The sequence below is a fragment of the Aphis gossypii genome, chromosome 2, assembly GCF_020184175.1.
Source record: "Aphis gossypii isolate Hap1 chromosome 2, ASM2018417v2, whole genome shotgun sequence".
Taxonomy (NCBI): Eukaryota; Metazoa; Arthropoda; class Insecta; order Hemiptera; family Aphididae; genus Aphis; species Aphis gossypii.
Genome location: NC_065531.1, coordinates 45,692,743 through 45,718,518, shown reverse-complemented (window position 1 = coordinate 45,718,518; position 25,776 = coordinate 45,692,743). Strand labels below are relative to the sequence as shown.

The window sequence follows — 25,776 nt, the reverse complement described above, 5'->3', positions numbered from 1 at the left end:
CACAATTATATCAGGATGCGTACACGTTTATATTATAAAATTTTATTTAGTATGTACTTAAATTTAATTTGATTGTACTCTATTTAAAAACGTTAACAAACTCGTATCATTAAAGTATATTTTGAATTACATTTTTTAATATATTGTAGAATTCATTTTATATTTTATATTTTTAATTAATGAAAAGTAAAATTGATCAATATTGCCAATATATAATAATTGCCAATCCAAAAGCTCAATACCTAGCTAATAGCTACTAAATAATATAAATTATATATTATTAAGTCTTATTGTATTTCATTATCATAAAACACAACACTTTTATTGTCACGGAATCCAAAAAAATGTATAATAATCATTAAGATAATAAATATATTAAAATTCTCTCTCGTCACTTATGTATAATAAACAAAATGAATGATAAATGGTAACATATTTTTTATATTTTATTTTAATGCAATAGATTGGAAAACATAAATTGAACGTTTAGTTGTAATCTTTTTAAGCTGCTAGAAGTATTTATATAACAATATTAATTATAAAATGTAAAAAATTGAGTTAGGTTATAAGTGATAGTAATAAATAAGCCCTGGTAATAACAAAATATCACATTTCATCTGAACAGTAAGTAAATAAGCAGTTTAATTAATAAAATATCTTTATCCTTTTTTTTATTAGTACCGGAATTCATAAAAAAGGATTTTAGTAAATACAAATTATTTTTACCTAATATTAAAATATTTAAAATTAAACTAATTTTAACCCATACATGGTTTCGATAATATAATAATTGTGGGTATTTGTATTTAAAACAAATTTTAAAATATAGTATTCAATTTTCTGTTGATCTTTTCTTTGCAAATTCAAATATTATTTATATGCATCGTTTATACTTACTCCTAATAAATAAATTATTTTATAATATTTTAACTTAAAAACAATAACTATATTACAATGTTGAATGCTTTTAATCTACGAATAAATATTTTATCAACCAATAAAGAAATAAAAATATCGGTTTAGATTACATTTATTTATATATTTGTTAGTTTGTATTATAATATTGTTTAAAAAATTGGTTTTTCTATTTTTTTTTAAAAAAATAAGATAGTGCGTATAGTGTATTAAAATCAAAATGGTTTTTCCCACGGTCGTAAAAGTGTGAACTCCAAAGCCAAACAGCCAACTACTTGATTTTTTATATTTTTAAGCTTTCCCACAGCCTTATATTTTCCATAAAAAAAGACTTTGGGATAGTTATGACTTTCAATTAAATCCATCACATCTAATCCTGAAGTAGTGAACGCACCCTATAAAAAAAAGGATACATTGTTACAATACATACAAATTTGAAGCTAATGGTCATATAATTGTAAAAAGTATTATTTTAAATTTAATTTTGTCGTAGGTATCTACTCTGTAGGTTGTATTATATTATGTTTTGAAGTGAAATGTATTATTATAATGAAATCATAAAATTATATCTTTAAAATTAAATTTTAGTTACAGTTAAAAGAATAAAAATAAAATACATTTATAAATGTCAACTCATGAGTGAATTTCCATCCAAATTGATTATTAATATTTATAATCAATACAATATGACGACCAAAAAATAATATTCTTCTTCTTGTTCTCTTTCTTCTTATTATTATTTAAGTTCATAATTTGTAGAAGTCATAAGCATAACCAATGGATAAATTAGATTATTTTTCTGTAAGTATTCAGTTATTTGAATAACTGAATGCGATATAAATATAGAATTTATCTTATGCACACTCGGACCATTTATTAGTTTAGATATGATTAATGATTTATAACTACCTATATTAAATGTAATATACAATATACAATATGCATAGCATCTATCTGATATATATTGATAATATTTAAATTTTATTCAGATGAATTACCAAATTATTATTCTTTTGTTGCCTCAGTGGTAATTAAGTATCCTAAAATAAGCATGTATTTATAATATAACAAAAATATTTGGATTCTTTCAATAAATTTTAAACTATAAAATACAACGAGACTGAGATATTAATGAAATGACTAAGGAGGTATACATTATTGGTGTATTTATGTTTATAGCATATCATCGTTTATAAATAATTGTAGCATAATATTAAAGTATACAAATAATCATTCAATCATTTCCAAGTCAACAACTATGCAACTTTATTGAAGCCAGCAAGAGAATGCTACTGGAGAATGTTACTGAGCAGTAACAAAAACTCGTTCGTTCTCGAGTATTTCCCACCACTTAACCTATTCAAACTAAGGTTGCCCGTATCGGTCGCGAGTTTGAGAAATTTAGGCACCAAACCGCATAGCTCATTCATTTAGATCCGTTAAAGAGTAGCGTTCCCTCGTCAACCACAGTACACAAAATAAAAATATAATATAATTATCATTCAAATAATTAATAAATTTATACATAACCACTGGTATTGGACATGTGGATGGCATATTAAAAGCTTTTAAAAGCATAAGCCACGCTTTTCCCATGGTGTGTTTCAATGTACTACATGGCTTTTTGACTATCATAATGTATGCATTTGGTATCCAACCTCCTGTTGAACCCCATGACGAAAGATTCGTATCAAACTATAACGAAAATAATACATTAATAATATTAAAAAGTAACATTAATTACCAGAACACTATAAAATATTAAATAGAAATAAAAAATGTTCTAGCCTTGATCAGATAAATTTGAGACAACATAATATACTCAGTGGTGGTTGCCTCACCATATAGGGGTGAGATTCACAATGATTCCAATCCTCAGAACCTAGATGGCTAAACTGTAGTTAATATTTTTTTTACTCATATAGTCTGATAGTAACACACGCCATACCAACCTTATTAACTATATTAGATATCCACTACGTTATATTACTGAGAAGTTGTTAAGATACACAACTATTGGATTGTAATGCGTAAAATTAATACGATTATTTTAAACTGTTCACTAATATTAGATACAATTTTTCATAACATATGTATCATCATAATATTAAATAGATAAATAGGTATTTTTAGAAAACAATAAGAAATTGTTCAATATGTTAAAATTTAAAAAAAAATAATTTTTTATACTAAAACTGGTTACTCAAAAGTTTAAACGTTTTAATTTAGAATAATTATTTTTTGAATTTATTTTTATCAGGGAAAGTATACTAAATCAAAGAATTAAATTAATTTCTAATAAAATACAAAATAAAAAAAAAAAGTAGTTGTATTAATTGGTTGTGCTGAAGTTAGTTTACCACTGGGCAAATCAAAACACAATTTTTTTGTTTGTATGATAAATTATTTTTGAATTTTTGAAAGAATGTATACAGTATATTAGTGCGCACTCCGTAGTGTTAAACCTGCGTTTAAAATGTGTGAAATAATCTAACTTAACCTGTGTGAAAAGTTTAAAGTGCGAAAAAATTGGTAGATTGGTACTTATTTAAGTTATGTAGCTTCTTCTTAGGAAAAAAAAGGTCAAGCCACCACTTGTATAACTATATTAACTATCGAATCACCAAGAAATTGTAGTATCAATATTATAATTAAAAGAACGAATAGTGTAATTAATTTAAATCATTTTAAAATTAATTAATTATTAAACTACTTTTCCCCGATTTAATATCTAAAGTTATCTTTCTATACGGTTTTTTATTGATAAACAATCAATAGAATTGATTTGGGTATTATTAAAAAAATAAAATATGCATTTAATTTGATTTAATTATATGGCATAATATGTATTTTCTTTATAAATCAAAATCTTAAATTATTCAATAACAACTTACTATTAGAGTGTCGTCAAGAGGTATTAAAAATGTAAAATTGCCTTTCAACTCAGTTGTACTTGATGTCTTTTTACTGAAATACAAATTAATTTTAATTGAATGGTTTCTGGTGGATTCACATGGATATACTTTATCAAGAATTAAACGATATTCTCCCTATAACAAAAATAATTTACTTGTATACTGTTATGTTAAAGCTGATGAACAAATTAATAATGATTCATATTATAGATAAATATTAATTTAAAATGAATAAATAATATGTTAAATAAAGAAATAAAGATTATTTTTTTACAAAAGGCAAGTTTGGCATAAAATGATTTTGTGGATTAGACACGGAAAAAAATCCGACAAAAATTAAAATTATTTTAATCATCATTCTTTTGACCATGTGTCTTATACGTACTCAAAAATACGAATGAATATTAGCAATAAATAATGAACTATACAATATTGTAATATATATTATGGTTGTAACCTCTAAAAATGTTTTGAAATGCTTGTATAATTATATTGAATGGGAAAAAATTATAAAGGGGCACCGGAAATGTTACATTTCTAACTTTTAAATAAATGTTGCATTAAAAAAAAAAAAAAATTAAACTAAATTAGTTAGATATGTTATTCAATCTTCTCAAATAAAATGATTATACGTTATCAATATTAGCCGAAAAAAGCTTTATAATAAAATAGTTATTATTAAAGACCGGATTTTTGTGCAACTTACACCTAAAACACGGGCAATTGAAATATTAATGTGTGCAAAATCATACAAAAACAAAATTTTCTTTATGGTTACTTCAAGTTATAATATTATAACTAATATTAATATTATATTATTATTAGTTATTATATTATTTTTAATATTACTTATTATTTATTAAGCATTATATTAAAATATAAAATGCATTTCAATTTAAATAAATAATAATAAACGGATTTACAATCTTTGATAAAATGTATTATCATGGAAATTTCCAAATTTATTTCTGTAAAATCATTTATCTGTATTTATGTAATTTGTATAATATACATAGTATATAATATCAACCCTCAAGTATCAACTATAAGATTTTTGTATACAAAACGAGTTGACTTCGATTACTGCGGATAGATTGTAGTACAGTACCCATGTGTTTATGAAATCGACAATTTTATTGTAGTAGTACTAATAAAATTGTCATTATCTTTATTATGTCGTATTATATCGAAATATATATATAATTATAGTATTTGAAATAAAATTCCAATACTTCGTTTAACATTATATTAAAGTAATGATACTGTAGATATATATTATAATATAGTTTATGAATTAAAAATATTTGTAAAAAATTACTAATTAGTACATTTTTATAAAAAATATCAAAAGATGCAATTTCTATACAAAAACCCATAAACGTGCAATTTTTGGGAAAATTAAAACTTAAAATTAGAGCTTGTTTTTATAGGATTTAGAATATGCCATAAAAAGATGTAATTGCACAAATCCGGACTTAAATGATTATCATATTTGGTTTTACGTATCATTACCTTAGTGGGTTATGATTATTATGAATATTGAATAATTCCAAACAAGTTGTTATCATTTTAGTATTTTACAATATATTATTCATACACCTATTTGTTAAAAAAAAAAAATAACAAAACAGAGAATTTTTGTCGTTTTATAAAAATTGTTGAATAAGTAAATAAAACAATTAATTACGATTTTAGTATTTTTAAGATGCATTTAAATTGGTTTTTCCCACGGACGTATAGTATTCACTTCGAATACATCATATTCTAGTATTTTTTTTTTTATATTTTTTATCACAAACACTGTTTTGTATTTTTCGTGAAATTACTTTCAGGGTATGTTATGATCTTCTATTTTTTTTCTAATCAGAGATTACATAGGGCTACTTTAACAATACAAAATAAAACTCTGAATGTGGAAAATCGTGAAATTCAAATTAAGTTATTTGTTATTAGTTTAATAGACATAAAATTCATGTATCTATGATATAATTAACATATAAACGCATAAATAGTCAGTATTTTTTTAATTTATATCGTGTTGGAGGTCTTCTAATATTAAAATAATAATTCAGAGATGCTAAAAATGAGTTATGTAGGTGTTATGGTAATATTATGGTTAGATCATAATCTGTAAATAAAATTATTTTCCAAAAGTTAGATAAGTGGGTGCATCTCGCACCTCAACACATTAGGTATCGATATTGGGTTATTATTATAGATATGTTAAATATAAATTTAATGATATATATCATTGTGTACGAAAAATGATTCTAAACGGTGACGGTCTGACGATCACTATAAGTATACGGGGTATTGTTTTTTTTTTGTTTGTTTGTTTGATATAGCTAGCAATTTAATTTAATTTTACTATTTTGTAAATTGATATAATTTTTTAAAAGAATATTACATTTATTATAGTTATATTATTAATAAAGACCAGATTCTCACATCTTATCTTATCGAAATCCTATAGAATTAAGCTGTATATCCAAACCAAGAGTTTTAGATTAATTTCCAAAAAAGTATATTTTGAACAAATTTGGTATTTTACACAAAATTTCACGTTTCGTGTTTTTTTTTTATATTTTTTATCACAAACACTGTTTTGTATTTTTCGTGAAATTACTTTCAGGGTATGTTATGATCTTCTATTTTTTTTCTAATCAGAGATTACATAGGGCTACTTTAACAATACAAAATAAAACTCTGAATGTGGAAAATCGTGAAATTCAAATTAAGTTATTTGTTATTAGTTTAATAGACATAAAATTCATGTATCTATGATATAATTAACATATAAACGCATAAATAGTCAGTATTTTTTTAATTTATATCGTGTTGGAGGTCTTCTAATATTAAAATAATAATTCAGAGATGCTAAAAATGAGTTATGTAGGTGTTATGGTAATATTATGGTTAGATCATAATCTGTAAATAAAATTATTTTCCAAAAGTTAGATAAGTGGGTGCATCTCGCACCTCAACACATTAGGTATCGATATTGGGTTATTATTATAGATATGTTAAATATAAATTTAATGATATATATCATTGTGTACGAAAAATGATTCTAAACGGTGACGGTCTGACGATCACTATAAGTATACGGGGTATTGTTTTTTTTTTGTTTGTTTGTTTGATATAGCTAGCAATTTAATTTAATTTTACTATTTTGTAAATTGATATAATTTTTTAAAAGAATATTACATTTATTATAGTTATATTATTAATAAAGACCAGATTCTCACATCTTATCTTATCGAAATCCTATAGAATTAAGCTGTATATCCAAATCAAGAGTTTTAGATTAATTTCCAAAAAAGTATATTTTGAACAAATTTGGTATTTTACACAAAATTTCACGTTTCGTGTTTTTTTTTTATAAAAATGTACTAATTAGTACTTTTGTATAAATAGTTTTGCTCCATAATCTATGTTATAACATCTATCTATACTTTATCATAAACATAGAATGCTATTATATTATGAAGTATTGTACATTCATATCTAATAATATTATATTTCAATATAATACAACGTAATTAAGATAATAGTAATACTACTATGATTGTCGATTGTATACACATACAGTACTACCAGTTTATCCACACCAACCGTAGTCAACTCTTGTTTTATACAACAATTTTATAATTGATACTCGATAGTTGATACATTCATTGTATATACTGCAGATACCTACAAAATTTTACAGAAAAAAAAACTTGGACATTTTTATGATAATACATTTTAATCGTTTATTATAAATCAGTTTGTTATTATTTTATTTATTTTTTATATTTTATATTATAACACCAATTAATAGTTGGTGACCACTAATAAATAATAATATAATAAAGATAAATATAGCATTAAAAATATGATTTGAAGTACCTATAATGAAAATTTTGTTTTTGCACAATTTTTCACATTTTAACACTTTAATTTTTAGGTGTTAGCTTCACAAAAATCCGGTCTTAATCATTAGCATTTATTAAATAAAATAACATATATTTATCATATTATACCAATTATAACATCCCCTTTTCATCGGTCGTTCATCTCCGTCAAGTTACGTTCATATTAATAAGGTCTAGTAAAAAGGGTAACTTTAAATAGATAATATCATACTATTAATCTAAATTGTTTTAATAAATTATTGAGTGTAAAAAATAAAATAATATACTTACGTGAAAGTTCTTATTTGCTCGCGAACAATATTTATGAATTACAGCAAAATAATTAAATTATTAAATTATCATTCAAATATCTTATTTTGACTAGTTAAAAAAAATGCATCTTATAAATTTATTAGTTATAGCATGAAATTTTTTATGGGGGATTATATTAAATTTTTAATCATAAGTCATAAAAATTGAATATTTATAAATTTTAAGCTACAACATTTATCGACATTGAAACATAAAAAACATATAAAAATAACATGTCTATATTATAGACTATAGAGTATAGATCTTTAATATTTATAAATACCTAGCTGTAATAAAAGCTTGCGAAATACCTCATATTGAATTTTTAAAATTGGCATTTATAAAAAAAAGGTAAAAACTCGAAAACATTTAGAGAATTATAATATGTTTAAAAAATGATAGTATAATATATATTTAGTGTAAATATCAAGTATTTATGATAATTAGTTTTTGAATAACAACATAATAAGTATTTTAATCGTTCAATGATAAATCTTTATTTGCGCACAAATATCCAAATTTCAAAAAATATTTAAATAGTAAAAAATATTTTTAGAATTTATTTATTTTTAAAAAAAAAAACAAATAAAAATACCTTAAAAAAATTGAAATTTCTTATAAAAATGTATTGGAATGTGTAAAGGCTTCATAAATGGGATGAAATATTATACACAATTTTAATTGAGAAACGAAATTAATTTTATTTTTCACTTTATTTATATTTTATATGGTTATCTGTTATTAATATGATATTATAATATTTTAGATAAATTATACATACATACTTATTTGAGTCATATTCAGAAAAATTATAATGTTTTTTTGTTTCTTTTCATTATTTCATTGTATTATGTGTAAGTTACTACATGGTGTTATTTTTTCTTTTTTTTATAGAGAAATATTGTTATTTATTGCTCACATTTGTTTATATACAACATCAGTTTGCAATAAATAATGTATAGCAAATATCTAAAATTACAAATTAACTAACTCACAAAATTATTTGTAACAACAGACATTACAATAGTGCATATTATAATAGGTTTTAGTTGTACACTTGTACATAAATACAATTTATCGGTTATACCTATTTACAGCAAAGGTTTTTAGTTCATTTTTACATTCTAAATTTATATTTACATCATTTAATAACTTTCCTCAATTAAAAAAGTAGTTAAATTATAATTATTATGATAATTTTGATATTCAAATTGATTTTTTTAAAAAACCAAATACAATTCATGCCATATTTTTTAAAAATACCTATATTTATTCAATAAACATTATACAATAATTAATATTATTATATTTTAATTTTTTTTCAACACATTTTGATAAAATAATAATAACAACAAATAAATTAAGAAAAATTCAAGACAGATTTAGATATGAAACTATAAATTTGAGCTTATATGAGGTTAATAATATAGGAAGAGATACATTTAGATTAGTTACTGAAAAAAAACAAATCAAATTAAAATACTAATAATTAATATCAAATCAATAGTACCTATATTAAAATATGAATAGTTTTGATTGAGTCTTTACAAACTAAATAATTATAATTCTTATTGTAATTTAATAAAAGTGACTCTTATTGTGAAACTATTATTTAAAGGTGTAATAATTAATAAATGTTAAAATAAAACTATAAATCTCCTTTTAAATGTAATTATAGTTCAATTCGAATTCTCGCTATTATTTTAGAGTAATTTAAATTTTTTCTGTTGGATACTATTTTTTCATTCATACTATTATTTTTATTTCGAAATTCTATATCTCTTATACTGATAACATAGATGAGTTTATATACTATGTAATAATACAGTATAATTGTAGTAAGTTATAATCTAAATTTATTTCATAATTTATTGTTTTAAAAGTTAATGTATAATTATTATTTCTTTATTTTAATTTGTAGGAGGCTATAGGAAGTACTTTTAAAAAGAAGGTTTAGTTGGAATCTATAAAGCAAAAAATGATGTTCTTATACAAGACTTAGACATTATAGTTATTTCTTCTATTTTTTTTATCCTTGAAATTTGCAGTTTACTTTATTTAAAGAAACTAAGTCTTACCCATATCGTCGATAATAAGTTTTATGGTGATATATATCACAATAATTGCAATTTAAAATTTAATCTATGTAAAATACTCGTGTTATGTTGAATTTGATAAAAAAAAAGTTTCAATGAAATAGACAATGTTATTATTTAAATTAATGAGGTTTGATCGAGTATGACTGTATATAAGATAAACAAAATTTTGAAAAAAGAACATCACATTTAGGTACATATAACTATAAAAACTAAACTCTAAATAAGTTAAATAAATAATATCTGTATTATAATTTAAAACTATATTTTGAAAATTAGAAATACAATTTACATATTTTATTACACAATAATATTCATCTATAATATTACATAGTATAAAAATTATTATATTTATTATATTATATTCTATACAATGTATTTTATAAATGTTTAGGTAATATTATATTATTATTCATATAGAACATGATATATGTTTTTTTTTATATATAATATATACAATGAATCTATTACTCTACCTGTATATTTATTTGTATCCATATGCAATTGTTTCATTATTTAAATTTGGACGTTAACGATTTAAAAAGTTAAAGTGAAATTATTACTTTTAATGAAGCTACGTTACGAGTTTTTTTTTTAACGTTTAACCTAATAATTAAAATTTGTTTCCGTGATATGCTGCTAATTAATTTTCATTCCTTTGGATTTAAAATATAATAATTATTTGTACAAATATATGTATAAAAAAAATTATATGTATTCTAAGTGTTGCATGTTTTGTTAATACCGAATTGCCAAAAATTGAAATATTAAATGAACTATTTCTGGATTACTTAGAGATGACAATAATATCCATGATAAATTACAACTTTATATGGTAAGTATAATATAGAAGTTAGTTAAAACTTATAATTTAATCTAAACATAATTTTTTCAAACTCTAATAACTAATAATAATCATACCAGACCACCTATGTTCGACGTTAAATAATACATTGATTTAGTGATCTATATAAAAAAAATATATATATTACCCAAATAGTTTGTATATTTGATTACAATAGTTCTATCATTGGATATGGATGGCTTCTATTTTTATTATTATTTTAATGACTCTTTTATAATAAATATTACTTTTATATTATTTATTTATTTTTTAAATTTTTTGTATATTTATAGGTACCTATTATCATGTTTTTACTGCACTTTACCAAAGTTTTTATTATCCAGTTAAAAACAAAGAAACTTAACTTAAGCTTTAAATGTAACCCATATTATTTTATATTAACTTACTATTGATCAATTTTGTTGAAAAAAAAAAATATTTAAATTGCCCAGCATTGGAATTATTAAATAACATAGCTACCTAACAAGTTTAATCTGTTATTCAAATAGATACCTACGGATTATAATGCTATGAGTATTTTAAATGAAAATTAACTGTATAATATAGTTCATTTAATTAAATTTAATTATAAATTGTTGATTAATTGGGTTATACTATAGTTTAAACAAATATTTTTCAGTTTATTATTTTAATATTTATCAATATTTACACATGAAATTAACTGATAATGTGTTGCCCTAATATTGTTTTTTTATTAACGTTATATATGTGTGATTGAAGTTACATGTAATATATAAATTGTATTCTATTAAATATAAAACTAAAAATATATGAGTACACTTTGTATTTTATACCAAAATGTAAATGATGAATTTCAATGAGATTGAGTGAAAATCAGTAATCATAAAATACAAGTTTAATTGGTAACTTCTAAAACATTGAATTTTATATACGAGTACAAAGTTTTTTTTAAAAAAAAAAATCAATCAATTCGTTTGAGCAATAGTATAGAATACCTATTCGATTATATTTTACAGTATTTTAATGTTGGGTTAATTTTTATAATTATTCATTAAAATCCAAAATGATTAATATCTACATAAAGTAATAATATTAATATGACACATCAATTTCCAACAGGTAAACATAACGATCACAAAAAATTAGTTTTGATTAATTCCTAAACATTTTTCCTTGATATTGTATAATTGTTTATTTTATTTTTATGCTTTTGTATTTATGGTGGAGATTTATATCCACACCATAAGGCATAAGGTATAACTAGCTTTAAAAAAAGTCATACATGATATCTTGTAGGTATATAAAACAAATAATAACGAAAAAAATACCATCTTGCGACGAAAATCGTCTTTTGTTTATTTTATTCTGGATATAATGTGCCATATACAAGAGAAGTGACTTGAGAGCGCACCATGATACGTGTTAGCAAGTAACCTTTAAGTCAATACTTTTCACTAGGAGGTACCTACCTATTGCGCTGTATATGTTAACAATGTTTTCAACACGGTAGAGAATGTATGCTCGTAAAAGATTGTTGTTAACGGATGAAAGACAGAGTGCACGTTATGGAGGGGTAGTGAAAAAAATATAACGATTGCTATTTCCGGTTATTCCGTTTTTACCTTTTTTTTATCTTTATTTTCCCATGGTCCTTCACCCACTTTTCCCGGGGGACACTTTTACGATCATACCCTACCTGAGGCGTCTGCACTGTGTACTTGGATATATACGTCACGCGGCACCGAAGATCGCAAACGAGCCACAACCCTTCACTCCCTTGGGGTGGAAATTATATTTTATTCTAGAGAGTACCATTAGCGCCAAACGTTTTGTCCTTAGAATATTGGGACAAGCCCCTTACGAGAAATAATAAAAAATTTGGACTCAAAACACATACATTAAATGCACGTACCTACATATATATATATATAATATAACATCCATACATTAGTTATGTTATACACATTTATTTTAATTTTCTTCTACCACATCAGCTCATGATAAAAAAAAAAAATTATAACAATAATAATAATAAAAACAACGGAATACACGCGTTACATAATATCTCATAATGTAATAATATTATGTATAAAACATTAATATACATTTGTACAACGAAAAAGGGTCTTTTTTACCCATAGTTTTCTTTCATTCTCGCGGCGTGCTGCAACAGTGGTGTCATTCACGGTCGCTTCATAGTGTCTTTTCGCCCCGGTTGCGGTGCTATACGTGTAGTGTACAAATTCATAACGGAAAAATCCTTTGTGTTATTATTATCCAAACTACGGCCATCACACCAAGCGCGGGATGGACGCTGGTAGATCCGTTTTTATGCTTTTTGCTCAAAGCTGGCCGCCCATTGTTGTCGCCTGCAACACGTATACACATGCATTGTTTGATATTAAAAAAAAAAAAAAAAATGTAATAGTAGTAAAAAGAAAAAATCACCACCATGCCTCACCGTACACGCGAAATTTTCGCATGTCCCCATAAACCCACGACAAAATATTATTTTATGTGGTGTATACGAGACACTATACACAACACGTAGTAGACTTAACTATTAACATAGAAACATCTATCTTATACATAATAATAAATAATATTTTATTCAACGTCGGTGAAAAAAAAAAGGAGCACTGCAGTGAGATGCAACTGTTGCAGGTGTCTGTATAATATGTATTATGTTTGAAAATTCGAAAAAAAAAATGAAGGAAACTATATTGAACTAGAAATACGACTAGACCAATGTACTGTTTGCAAAAATAAATAACTATCAGAATGAAATATGTAAAGTTTTTTTTTGTGTATTGTTCAGTCTAGATTAGCCGCATGTTTTGTATAAATATTTTTTTATAGTACTAATGAAAATGACGTTCTTATATATCTATTAATTATAAAATTGTAAAATTAATATAAGTATTATATAAAAGAATAAGAATTTTTTGGCAAGATTTGAAAATTCTAATATTCTAATAATTGTATTATTAAGGCACCGAATATACCAATAATTCATTTCTTACGCGTATCGTACATTCTGCTGAGTAATACATGTATACAAGTAGAGTAACAAAGAATAATGTAAGTCAGTTATAAAATTAGAGAGGAAAATCTGCATGGAAAATAAATAACACAAGAAATTCACTCGCGAGACCGATTATATTAGGTACTTTTTCGAGATTTTGGTGGGACTTTGTTTGTATGGCAAAAGATTTTCTTGTTTCTTTTTAAACTTTTAAACTAATAAAGTGACATTATTTTTTTTTTTTTTTTTAAATTTGTTTGCGCTGTTTTGCAAGCTACTATATTGTTATTTACTTTTCAGGAGAAAGAATACAACAAAATAATTATATATGCAGATCTATTTTATTTAACATTTTAAGATTATATGGGTTTCAATTTGATTATTATTTTACTATATTTTAATAACTATAAAATCAAACTAACTGTCAAATTTATGATACGATTACGAAATATTGTTTGGCAAAACAAAATAAAGTAATTAGTAATTGTATCAATTGCCCCTAATAGATTTATGGAGCATTTATGAAATATGAGAAATAAAATTTAAAACATAAATATTGAAATTAGTCTTATATTTTTGTTTACAATCAACATTTTAAAGATTTTTGAATAACTTTAAATGCTGGTTCATTTTATTTAGCATAACTTATTTTGTTTTCTCTTATACATATAACGATTAACGAACTAATATGTATGTTTAAAAATAAACTATTATTTATCTAAATATTTAACTTGTTGAACAATATCTGAAAAACTAAAATAAAAATTAATTATCATTATAGCAGGTAGACAGGTAGTTTAAATTTATTGAGTTTTAAATAATTTTTTTGTTTCAATGAAGAATTTATTATACATTTATGACAAATTCACTTTTCCTACTACTAACAGCAAAAATAAAATTTAATATTGATGTTATGTAATAATTTAAAGCTTGTAAATATAAATCCTATTTATGTTGTATTGTAATATATATATATTTATATATACATTTTTTTATTAAAAATAAATTATTTAATATCTATAAACTTTTTTAAATTTAAAAAATGTACTACACAATGTTGTAATATTTTAAAATGATTACTTATCATATCATATTATAGTGTATAATATATAGTAATATTACGTTTATAAAAATAATTTCGAATAACAACTATCATATTGCGGTTAATATTAAATATGTAGGTATAGAATTATTAAAAAATAATAAAAATCGTTTGTTGTCTAATTTTATTATATTATTTAATATATTTGAGTTAACATTCAAAAAGTACACTAAAGTTTTCAAGCTGTATTGAAATTATTTTTTTTTTTTAGATTGAATTGAATATTTTTTCTCATATGCAGACAGTTAATGATAATCATCATGTAATAATAATATGCAATACGTATCATTATTCGATACTTCAATTGTAATAATTATGTAGTATTGTAGTTTTTTATTTTATATACATACTCGTATATTTAAAATTCATTATATTTTATATTGTATTTTAAAATAGTTTAATGCAACACGTCAAATTTATTTGGTGAGATACCGATGAATTTCGTGATGATGAGTATGTGAACAGTTGGTAACAATAAGTTCAGACAATTTGTCATATTTTATCGACGAGTGTTTGTACATTTCTACTTCAAATACACTATTGTTAAGCATGCCGTTCACGTAAGTACAAATGAATCCAATTTCCTACCTACCACCGTTGATGGCTAAGGTGATTTTATTAACTCTATTTATAGGCTTGTCAATTTTATAAAACTACTCATTGCACTTTCTTGGTCAAATATTTTTAAAATAATGAATTGTACCTAAATAAACATTTTCTACGTGATTTATTTACAATGATTGTAATAATTATAATATTGTTCAACGATAGATTATGTGAACATTTCCGGTACTTTACATCCGTCGATCGACTGCACCGGGTGGCGTGAGAAATCGCAAGAATCACTAGAAAGGAAACAATAAAGCTGCGAGCTCTCTTGACAGCCACCCCTTAGTCAGTTTGACAAATCGTTGCTAAAACACATACATAAACGGTCGTTATTCTCGGACACAAACTGCACAGAGTTCGGATGATAAACGACATGATTGAAAATTTAAGATTCATAAGATGTTAAGTTTTAACTAATCCAAGGATAAACATCAGTGGACTTGAATGTTTTATTTAAAAATGTCTCAATTTTAAGTGAAATTTCGTCAATCATCACTAATAAATTATTATTTGTTTAGGTATATAAAAAATAGATAATGCAATATATACTATATATTGTTATAGTGATCTATCATATATTAATATAAAATAATTTATCAGTTAATATGATTATTATTAAATGTTAACTAATGGATAATAATATACAAGATTGGAAAATATTTTAAGATTTTAAACAATATTTAAAATGTTCAACTATTAAAATATTGGAAAAAATATATAGTATAACATGCTACATTATAGACGTTTATATTTATAAAAATATATTAGAGTATAAATACTTATGTAGGTATTGCAGATAACAAATTCAAGTAAGTTATTAAAAATTTAAAAACAAAAACTAGATAACTTTATTATGTATAAGTCCTAGATTGTATTTTTTTAATGTATAAAAATGTGTACACTAAGCTATAAAATACTGTAATGATACTCAAAATTTAGAAAAGTACGTTTTTCGCTGAATAGGAAAAAATTAAAATTAAATGATTCGTGTTATTGTAATATGTATAGCACAATACTTGGGAAACGAACTATTTTATATTGTACGTGCGTGACTTCATGTTCGTACTTAGAATTTTTATATAAAACGCCGTATAGAGCTAAGTTTTATAAATGCCATCAACGTGTTAGTACACAATCAAAGCCTCGAAGATTTAAAAAAGTCCCATTGGAATCTCATAAAAAAAACAAAAGGATATAAAGGATTTCGTGGTCAATTGATCAGGAAATCGAAATAAAAATATTCATTCGACGATGCGTTGTAATACGTGAGCATTTTCTACTTGAATTTATTATATTCTCGAGTGCGATTTCCACATACATAACACCCTTATACATTAAATACTATATAAATAAAAGAAAAACACTTAAAATTATAATATCACAAGAGCGCACAGTAGGTAATAATTGAGATCAGGGAGTTCAATCATGTTAAGTCGATATAAACCAAGTAAACGTATGAAATCTGCTTCTTTCTAGGAAAATAAATATGTCCTTTTTTAATCGAATACACGTAAAACTAGTAACGATTTCTGGAATTATATATATTTTAACTGTGACAGCCTTCAATTGGATATTTTTTATATTTTTTACGGCGAGCATAAAGTTTTCGATTACACACATAATATTATAGTTCTATACGTTTATTGCAGTTTTGTGAAGAGGAAAAATCACCCACCACTCCAACTAGTGCCACTAGTGCTATTGAAAATTTCGTATATTTTTATTCACCATTACTGTTTTTACGTCGTATTTGTCATAATTTCCACTCCCAAATCAATTTATTTATTTCGTATAACTTACATGGTGTAAGTCATACTTTATTGCCGAGACGCTATAATTTGCAAATAATTCTCTGCACCGCCCAAATAGGTACTTTGTAGAATTAATTACTTTAGTCGCATGGTGTCACCCTCTCGCACTATTTTGTCTAATTAGTATTCCCACTACAGCTTAACGACCCCGCACTAATATATAATGGCTTACAGTTCGTGTACAATCGTCACTGATTCAAAACCCGAATATTTGTCTTTTTAACAAAATACCTATTATTGTACAATATTTATGATCCGCTCGATATCAAAATAGGTTACGCGCTATGCTACTATAATAACAATGCATATACGGGGAATAAAAAGCGTTTCAAATAAAATCTGTTTGAACGAACAATGGTTTTAGTCGAAATACCAAATGAATAAATAAATAACTATATTTTACATGTTTTACAGTCTACAACTAGTTCATTGCGATCAAATACGATTTACACAGAATGACAAAAACAAAAAAAAAGTTTAAACTGTTATTTTTAATCCGATTCTAAAATATTAGAATACCACGAAAATGAAACTATATAAAAAAAATGTCATATTCTGTCGATAGATACAATTTCAAGTTAAATATATTACAAGACGAAGCAAATGTAGATAGCATAATATTATTATGTATTTATATAATTCTTTTATACGTGTATAATATTTCACAGAAACCCTTTTAAGCTGCTGGAGACCGATTTTGTTGACATTTATTTTGTATGCTTAAGTGGGTCTCTAGATGGTTGGATTTACAATTAAACCTGGTTATAGGTGTACTGCATTTGGGTTTTAGTTCATTTTGACATAGATATGTGCTGAATGACACGTCATGTATGAGTTTTAGATGCTTATGAATTATGATATCGAGAACCATTCAACCGATCGTCATGTAGGTTTTTATTTTAAATGAAAGAGCACATTATGGAGCGAATTTTAAGGTATAGTCTTATGGATCCAACTACCATTCACGGAATATTGAGCGATAAAATATGAATATGACAGTGGCTCCATCTTTACAGGTAAATGACATTTTAATTTAATACAAAAAAATGGTAAAATATTTTCCCTGGTTAATTCAAATTTAATACGATTAAAAAAATTGTCTATTATATTATGTATTAATTAAAAAATTTTCAGTTTATTTTTAAATAATGATTACAAGTCTATTAAATAAATAAAAAAATTGCCATAAAAGCCGAGATACAACGATGTGGCACTGTGAGTTTGTTCGGGTTTAAGCCTATTTCCTATCTTATAAGTTATTAAAGTAATAAATTCAGCAATACAGTTATTATTATTTTTTAAACAATAGTCAAATACTCACACAAAGTTGTAAAAGAAACTCTGTGTTGTCTGTGAAAGATGAGTATAAAATGATCAATTACATCAAATTTTAACCACACTAGAGGCATAATTTAAATGAATAACAAAGTGCACGAGGATAACTACTGCCATGTTGTATGCTTCCGTAAAATCTTAGAAAACAATTGTTACATCTGTGACCCTGATCATAAAAACGAATAAAATACTTTACAAAAGAACATTAGAAATTTAGTTAAAAACTTTAAAAAGTATTAAAAAAAATATATTTAGTTTGACCAAAGTGAAAAATATATTTTTTTAATTCTGCTTTCTAATGGTCAAAAAATATACATGGTAATTCCGGATTGGACAACTGTATAAATTTGGTGTGTTGGAAATATTATCTATACATCAAATTGGAAAAAATTGGAAAACCAAAAATATTATTTATCCACACATGTTACGCCAAATGTTAGTATTAGGCAACCAAATTATTTCACAAGGATGTATTTTGTCTATACAAAAGCTAACAAAGCTCACGGAGACAATAAATATAATAATATAATATACCTATTATATTATATTATACTAAATATATCAAGTATTCCTATCAGAAAATCGAAATGATTTCGTTAAAATTAAATAAATATTGAATTTATTTTTGTTTAAATGACAACTGTGACGATAAAAAAAAAAAAACTAAAATATGTGATTATTATTTACTTAGGTACAGTTCTTTTTTATTATTTTTAGTATATTGTTTTTATTAATGATTAATAATTTTTAATATTAAATTTATTGATTTTAAAAATGGTCCATAGAGCATAAATTAAAAAAATATTTTGGCCAACGTTTATTTTAATAAATCAACGATTTACACTTCTTGCAAGCTAACATTTTATAGATGAATATGAAAAATATATTTAGATAGATTATATGTGGTTTTTATTAACTTTATCCATTTACTTGAACGAAAAATAAATTATATTAAGTCTTCAAAGACCTTAACTTTTCTTTCAGAAATTTCAGATAAACTGATACTTGTCATTCTCATATGTGAAAACATTAAATATTTACATTTTTCAAAATATATTACAAACAGTATTGTAATATTTAAAAGTATAGGATACTTTTTGTATAGTATTTTTTATTCAATAATATTGTTTTTTTTATTTATTCTATATTTAAGTAAAAATATATTTAGTCTTTCACCTGTTTTAAAGAATATTTATTTTAAGTTATTTAAATACAACATCCTTTAAAATTAATGTGTATTATTATATGTAACACATTTAACAAATTTAAGATTCAAGAAGCAAAATTCTATAGTTATTATAATACATTTTTAGCAAAAATAATAAATTATTAAATTTCTTTTTATTTTCATTGTACAATATACAAATAGTAATATGAGCCTAATTTATCTTATTCAATTTAATAGATTCAAATAAATAGAAGACTAAAGTCTATAATTCAATTATTGTAAGTTGTTGTCTACTAGGTATTTCAGTTAAATTTATAATATTTGCTAAATTGAAATTTATAATGATGATAATGATGTATTTTTTTTTCAGCTACGTATCAATAATAATATAAACCAATTAAATATAGCATTAACTATAAACCCATCAAATATTTATATTATACTAATAAAACTGATTACACCATGTTATATTGTATAAGTAAAATATGTTCTATGTAATTTAGGAATACAACTTTAATTGGAGCCGTATCAATTTAGTGTTTTCTTTTAATATAATCTTTAAAAAACATTTACTGGGCTAGCTGTTTCCACAAATCTTACATACAGATCTACTTTATACTTATTAGTTTTTTTATTAGTTATTCATTAATTTATGGAATTTAATTTAGTAACTTACCATAAGACACAAGAAGGGGATATTGAAAATATAGCATAATTCCTGGTAACGTTTGGAATAAGTTTGTAAGTACAACATTATGATATTTCTATGTTTTAAGATTTTTCATTTAATATTGTTTTAAAAATGTTTTCATAGTTCATTAAAAATTCACATGTAATTATTTGTTTACTTTGCAATCACATTAATGGAATTCGTGGAAATTGCATACACGTGCATTATTATAAAATAATATTTAGGTTGTGAAATATTATTTTTTATGTATATACCTATTTATAAGTTTAAAATTAAAATTCAGTATTTATGGTCTTTTTTATTTAATCAAGTTGACAGTAGCTACTTACTTATTTTACATTTTTTTTTTTGTTTTTTGTTTTGTTTTGATAACAAAAAGTATGTTTATTTCTGCAATATATTGTATTCAAAAATTATTATAACAATAAACTATATCGGGTATCTATATTTCAAGTTATTAGTATAGTAATTCGTTAAAAAATTTGGTATAGAAATCATCACCAGAAAAACACGTAGAGAACAGTATAAAATAATATTATCTTTTGAAATATTTTGAAGGGCTTAAGATTAATAGTATAAATAATTACCTTTGGAGTAAAAGCAAGTTATTTTAATTTCATGTTTATTATTAATTAATGTATTACTTGGTGAGTTGAATAATATTATACTTATTATAATCTCAAGAGAGTATAATACTATTGTGAATATTATAATTATATGATTAAGGTCTTTTAACCTAACGTGCAATTAAAATGTTAAAATGTACAAAATCGTGCAAAAACAAAATTTTCATTATGGCTACTTCAAATTATACCTATTTTTAATGCTATTTATTTTTATATTTATTTTTATTTATTAATTGACATTAACTTAAGTATTATATTAAAAAAACAAATTAAAAAAAAAAAAATGCAGTTTAATTTAAATAAAATAATAATAAATTGATTTACAATATTAGATTCAAATTTATTTTCATATTTATTTTCAAGTTGGATTTTGTAAAATTATGTATCTGTATATATGTGTATAATATCAACTATCAAGGCGTATCAACTATAAATTTTTTGTATACAACACGAGTTGATTACGGCTGCTGCGGATAGACTGTAATACTGTATGTGTATACATTGTAATCGACAATCGTAGTAGTATTATTGTCACTATCTTAATTATAGTATAGTAGTATTATATCTATATATATATATATATATATAATTATATAATTAGATATAAAAGTCCAATACTTTATATAACAACATAATATATAGAAACGATTAAGTAGATGAATAGATAAATAGAAATTATTACTAACAATAGTATAGTGAATAATCACAAAAGTTTATTTTTTATTTATGTATGATCAATTTAAATTTATAAAAGATATCGTTGTCCATCTTCTATTTACCATTAGGTATATGATGTGATAAAATATTTGATGCATTAATAATATCAAACTATTTCATTATAAATAATAGCGCATATCTCTTCGGGTTAGTTCTTACTACTTTTCTTGACACATTTCTATTTTTTAAACTACTTATAGAACTATTCAAAATCTGTATAATATGAAAAAATAATGCAAATAAACGTATTTATAAGTTTAAAGTCTAATTTTATGTTTTTGTACACGATTAATGTACTTAAACAAAACAAATTAACTAAGTTGTGAAAATGTATTTTATTTATCACAGATTATGAAAAAAAAAACGTGAAACTTCTTAAAAATTAATAATTTATTATGTATCTATACTATTTATATAAAATATGTAAAAAATGTATCATTAAAAAAAAAAATCAATAAATTACGAAATCTGTGAATTTTTTCTAAACATAATACCTAATAATAAATATACTACATTTTAATCTTAGACGATAGGTCACACGAGCTTAACATACCAACATTTAATAAAAGAAGATAATACAGAAGCTATGGCATGCTTTAAATTGGAACACACCCTAACCGAATGCTCTGACCACCTTTCCGTAGTTCTCCGCTTGGAATCAAGTCGCATTCTCAAACTATTGAATTATTTTTATCCGTCAAGAACAAACTTCATCAGTCAAATATACCGTAACACATAAACTTTTTATTATATTATTATTTGTTTTTATATAAACACAAATAATGCACCTAATATATTTTATCAAAAACCAATGTTATGTCTAATGACCTTAAAAAACGCCATAAACATTTTAATTGAAATAAGAAAATTATATGTATAGATACACCGCTTTGTCGTATATTATGTTGCCTACACCTAATTTAATCTATAGGTAGTTGTATACAATGATAATATTGCAGTATGTTTTTATTTTTCGTTTGAAGGGTTCTTAAATTAGCATTACACTTATCGTGGTATGGTTCACAAAACTTCTTGACTTGACCACCCCGAGTATATCATTATAATTTATGTTCAATCGTTGAACATATATATAAATATAAATAGGTACAATAGGTCTATGTATTATTATAATTTATAACCGATCGACGACCCGTTCGTGGATTTTTGTTTCTGTTTCGTGAATTTACTTTAACCAGTATTATAATTTGGTGTGGGTATCGGCTGAAGAGGTCTCGGTGGGACGGGTACGTATAGACGTATTAAATTTCCATTAAATGCGTTGTGGACAACCACGAGGCCCAATCGAAATAATAAGCGCATTTATATATTTATATATACAGAAGGTTTCTCATGATCGTATAATGCATGCATTTTTTTGTTTTTTTTTTTATTGTAAATAAAATTTTATTAAAGAGTTAATATTATAATATTGTAGTATTTATTGAGATAAAATCAAAAAGTGAATTATTGCGTAAATATGGTGCAATATTATTAAATAATGTACCGAAATATTAATTAATAAAATTGTTCATCAAAATATTCAGCTGAAAATTGCTATAAAAAAAAAAATAACTGCTTTTAAAAAAAGTATGTTTTAATATTGATGGTTCAGAATTTTTGTAACAAAATATAGTACACAACATAACGATCACTAGAATAATATAAACCATGTAACGTAACAACCAACGGACTTCGTTAACATAAATAAAGACGCAATAATAATCGATATTTTTAATTAGCTCCCACCTAATGGAGTGTAATCGCAAGGATGTCGATCCCGGCGAGTCATATTATATAACACAGTAGTTAAGTTTCAAACGCTCAAAGAAGGTACGTTTTACACATATTTTTTTTTTAACAAATTATATCTAAGTGTACATAATTTATTTTGTGATCGGCGCGCTCATCTGTACCGCGGAGTAGCAAAAGAAATTTCTCTCCCGCTGTAGCATTTGCCGGGCAGGCGAACGTGAAAATTACGTAATCTCCAATATACATTCATGGGTAACCAAATCGTTCATACCATATTATAATAAATCGTATTCGCCACCGCGAGCTGGAGCGTGCCATTTGTTCATACGTGCATCGGGAAATAATAGTGTCGATTTAAGATATTATTATGCGTATTATTAATTATTACCGATCTGCCGAATAACGCGCTTAATTATTATCTTGTTTCGTGTACTCGTAATATATTATAGTCTCATTGCGTAATTATGTGGATCAATTGTAGTTATCGTCTGATGTATACTTATTATTATTGTCATTACATCGACGCAATCTTATATTATTTAACTGTTTAGTAACTTTGATCCTAACTATATAGATTACGAAAATAAACAAAAAAACAAATCCTCAATATTCAACGACTAGGCCTAGATAATTATTCCCAAATGACGGTTTGCCCCTAAACTTAGAATCTGACGTAAGGGCGACATGTCGTAACCATCTACCTAGTATATAATACGATGAACCATACGCATACACTGGCACGATAAATGTTGTTTGTAGAAAATACGTACAATTTGTATTGACAGTATAATGTTGTATTTCGTATTAATAGAGACGAGATACTCGGTGCAACGAAAGTCGACGAAAACAAATATATCATATTTATTATTATTATTATTTTCATTATACCACTGCGTTATATTATATACCAGAGCTGAGCCGGTTAACCGTAGCGAGCGTAACGGATAACGCAAACACTGCGCCTTCGATATCTAAATGTATATATACAGTCAGCTATATAGATCCTGTATATAAATATATATATATATATGACTATTAAGACGCAAAAATAGGTTTTAAACGCTCACTGTTCCGCGATGTGGTGAAAATAAACATTTTTGACGAAACGAGAAATAAAAACGCAGCCGCTGTTTGATATGGCGAAGAGTAAAAGTAAAAAAGTCTCCACGTGAATAATGTACCGAAAAGATCGACCCGAAGAAAAAAGAGAAGGAGACAGAAAAAATAAGAAATTTCTTCTTCGAGTAGAAGAGTGATTTATACAGTGTAAACAAAACAAAAGGGTCATCCCTCGCGTCTTATAATACCTCTCTCTACCACCGCTATCGCCACTGATCCGGTCGGTAAATCAAACGATCGGCGAGCGCGTTGTTTGTTCTCCGCGCTCCAGTATTACAATAATAATATAGTGGCGACACTATAACGGGCGTGTCCGCGCCGCGCATTATCGGTCACACTTACCGGCTGCGGCGGCGGCGGCTGCGGCTGCTGCTCGCGTGCTCTGCTGTTGATCTCCGACGGTCGGATCGTCCTTCTTGCCGTCCTCGGCGTCTTGATATTTTCCGGTCTTCTTCGGCGGTCTCCGGTCCACTTCGTTGGCGGGAGCTGTTTGATAAATAAATAGATAGAAAAAAAACAAAACCAAAACAAATACACTATATAATATAAGCACACAAATAGGTACATAAATCCAATGGAGTGAAAAAGGGGCGGTCGATGGTATCGCGTCATATAATATATTTATATGTTGAGAGTATATAAAATATATACCGAACCGGCGAGAAAAACTTTTCAGGCGTCCGACCGAAGACTATAAATTAACTATGCCGTACTCGTAGGCGCGGTGGTCGCGAGTTAAACGCCGCGCGGTGCAGGTTGGATGGGTCAAATCTCGACAATCAAAACCAAATAATTAAGAATGGCGTCGTGTTCTCTTAATGATTGTTACGATAAAACATAAATTTATATTATTATCACTAA

The 25,776-nt window shown here is 24.7% G+C and overlaps 2 protein-coding genes across 3 annotated transcripts in view; both read right to left on the bottom strand.

The window, feature by feature from the left end:
* Nucleotides 1-962: 962 nt before the first annotated feature.
* On the bottom strand, nt 963-4,205 carry LOC114131122 (uncharacterized). Its single transcript, XM_050201064.1, has 4 exons — nt 4,105-4,205; nt 3,810-3,965; nt 2,446-2,610; nt 963-1,310 (listed from the first exon to the last, which is right to left on the bottom strand). The coding sequence occupies exons 1-4, from the start codon at nt 4,198-4,200 to the stop codon at nt 1,131-1,133; spliced, it is 597 nt and encodes a 198-aa protein (XP_050057021.1). The 5' UTR covers nt 4,201-4,205; the 3' UTR covers nt 963-1,130.
* Nucleotides 4,206-12,370: 8,165 nt separating this feature from the next.
* The window catches only part of LOC114132893 (lachesin-like), a 149,730-nt gene continuing 136,324 nt past the window's right edge, over nt 12,371-25,776 (bottom strand). For both annotated transcript variants that reach the window (XM_050201062.1, XM_050201063.1), the window contains exons 9-10: nt 25,258-25,401; nt 12,371-13,329 (exon numbers count right to left, since the gene is read on the bottom strand). In XM_050201062.1, the coding sequence (XP_050057019.1) occupies nt 13,205-13,329; nt 25,258-25,401 (269 nt within the window). In that variant the 3' untranslated portion in view covers nt 12,371-13,204. The remainder of the gene's footprint in view (nt 13,330-25,257; nt 25,402-25,776) is intronic.

Excerpts from the sequence above, each read along its gene's own strand:
- LOC114131122 (XM_050201064.1), bottom strand. The coding sequence starts at position 4,200 with ATGGTCAAAAGAATGATGATTAAAATAATTTTAATTTTTGTCGGATTT. Across the intron at positions 3,966-4,104 it reads TTATGCCAAACTTGCCTTTT|GGAGAATATCGTTTAATTCT; the intron begins GTAAAAAAATAA and ends TTTTTGTTATAG. Across the intron at positions 1,311-2,445 it reads CCACATGTCCAATACCAGTG|GGTGCGTTCACTACTTCAGG; the intron begins GTTATGTATAAA and ends TTTTTTTTATAG.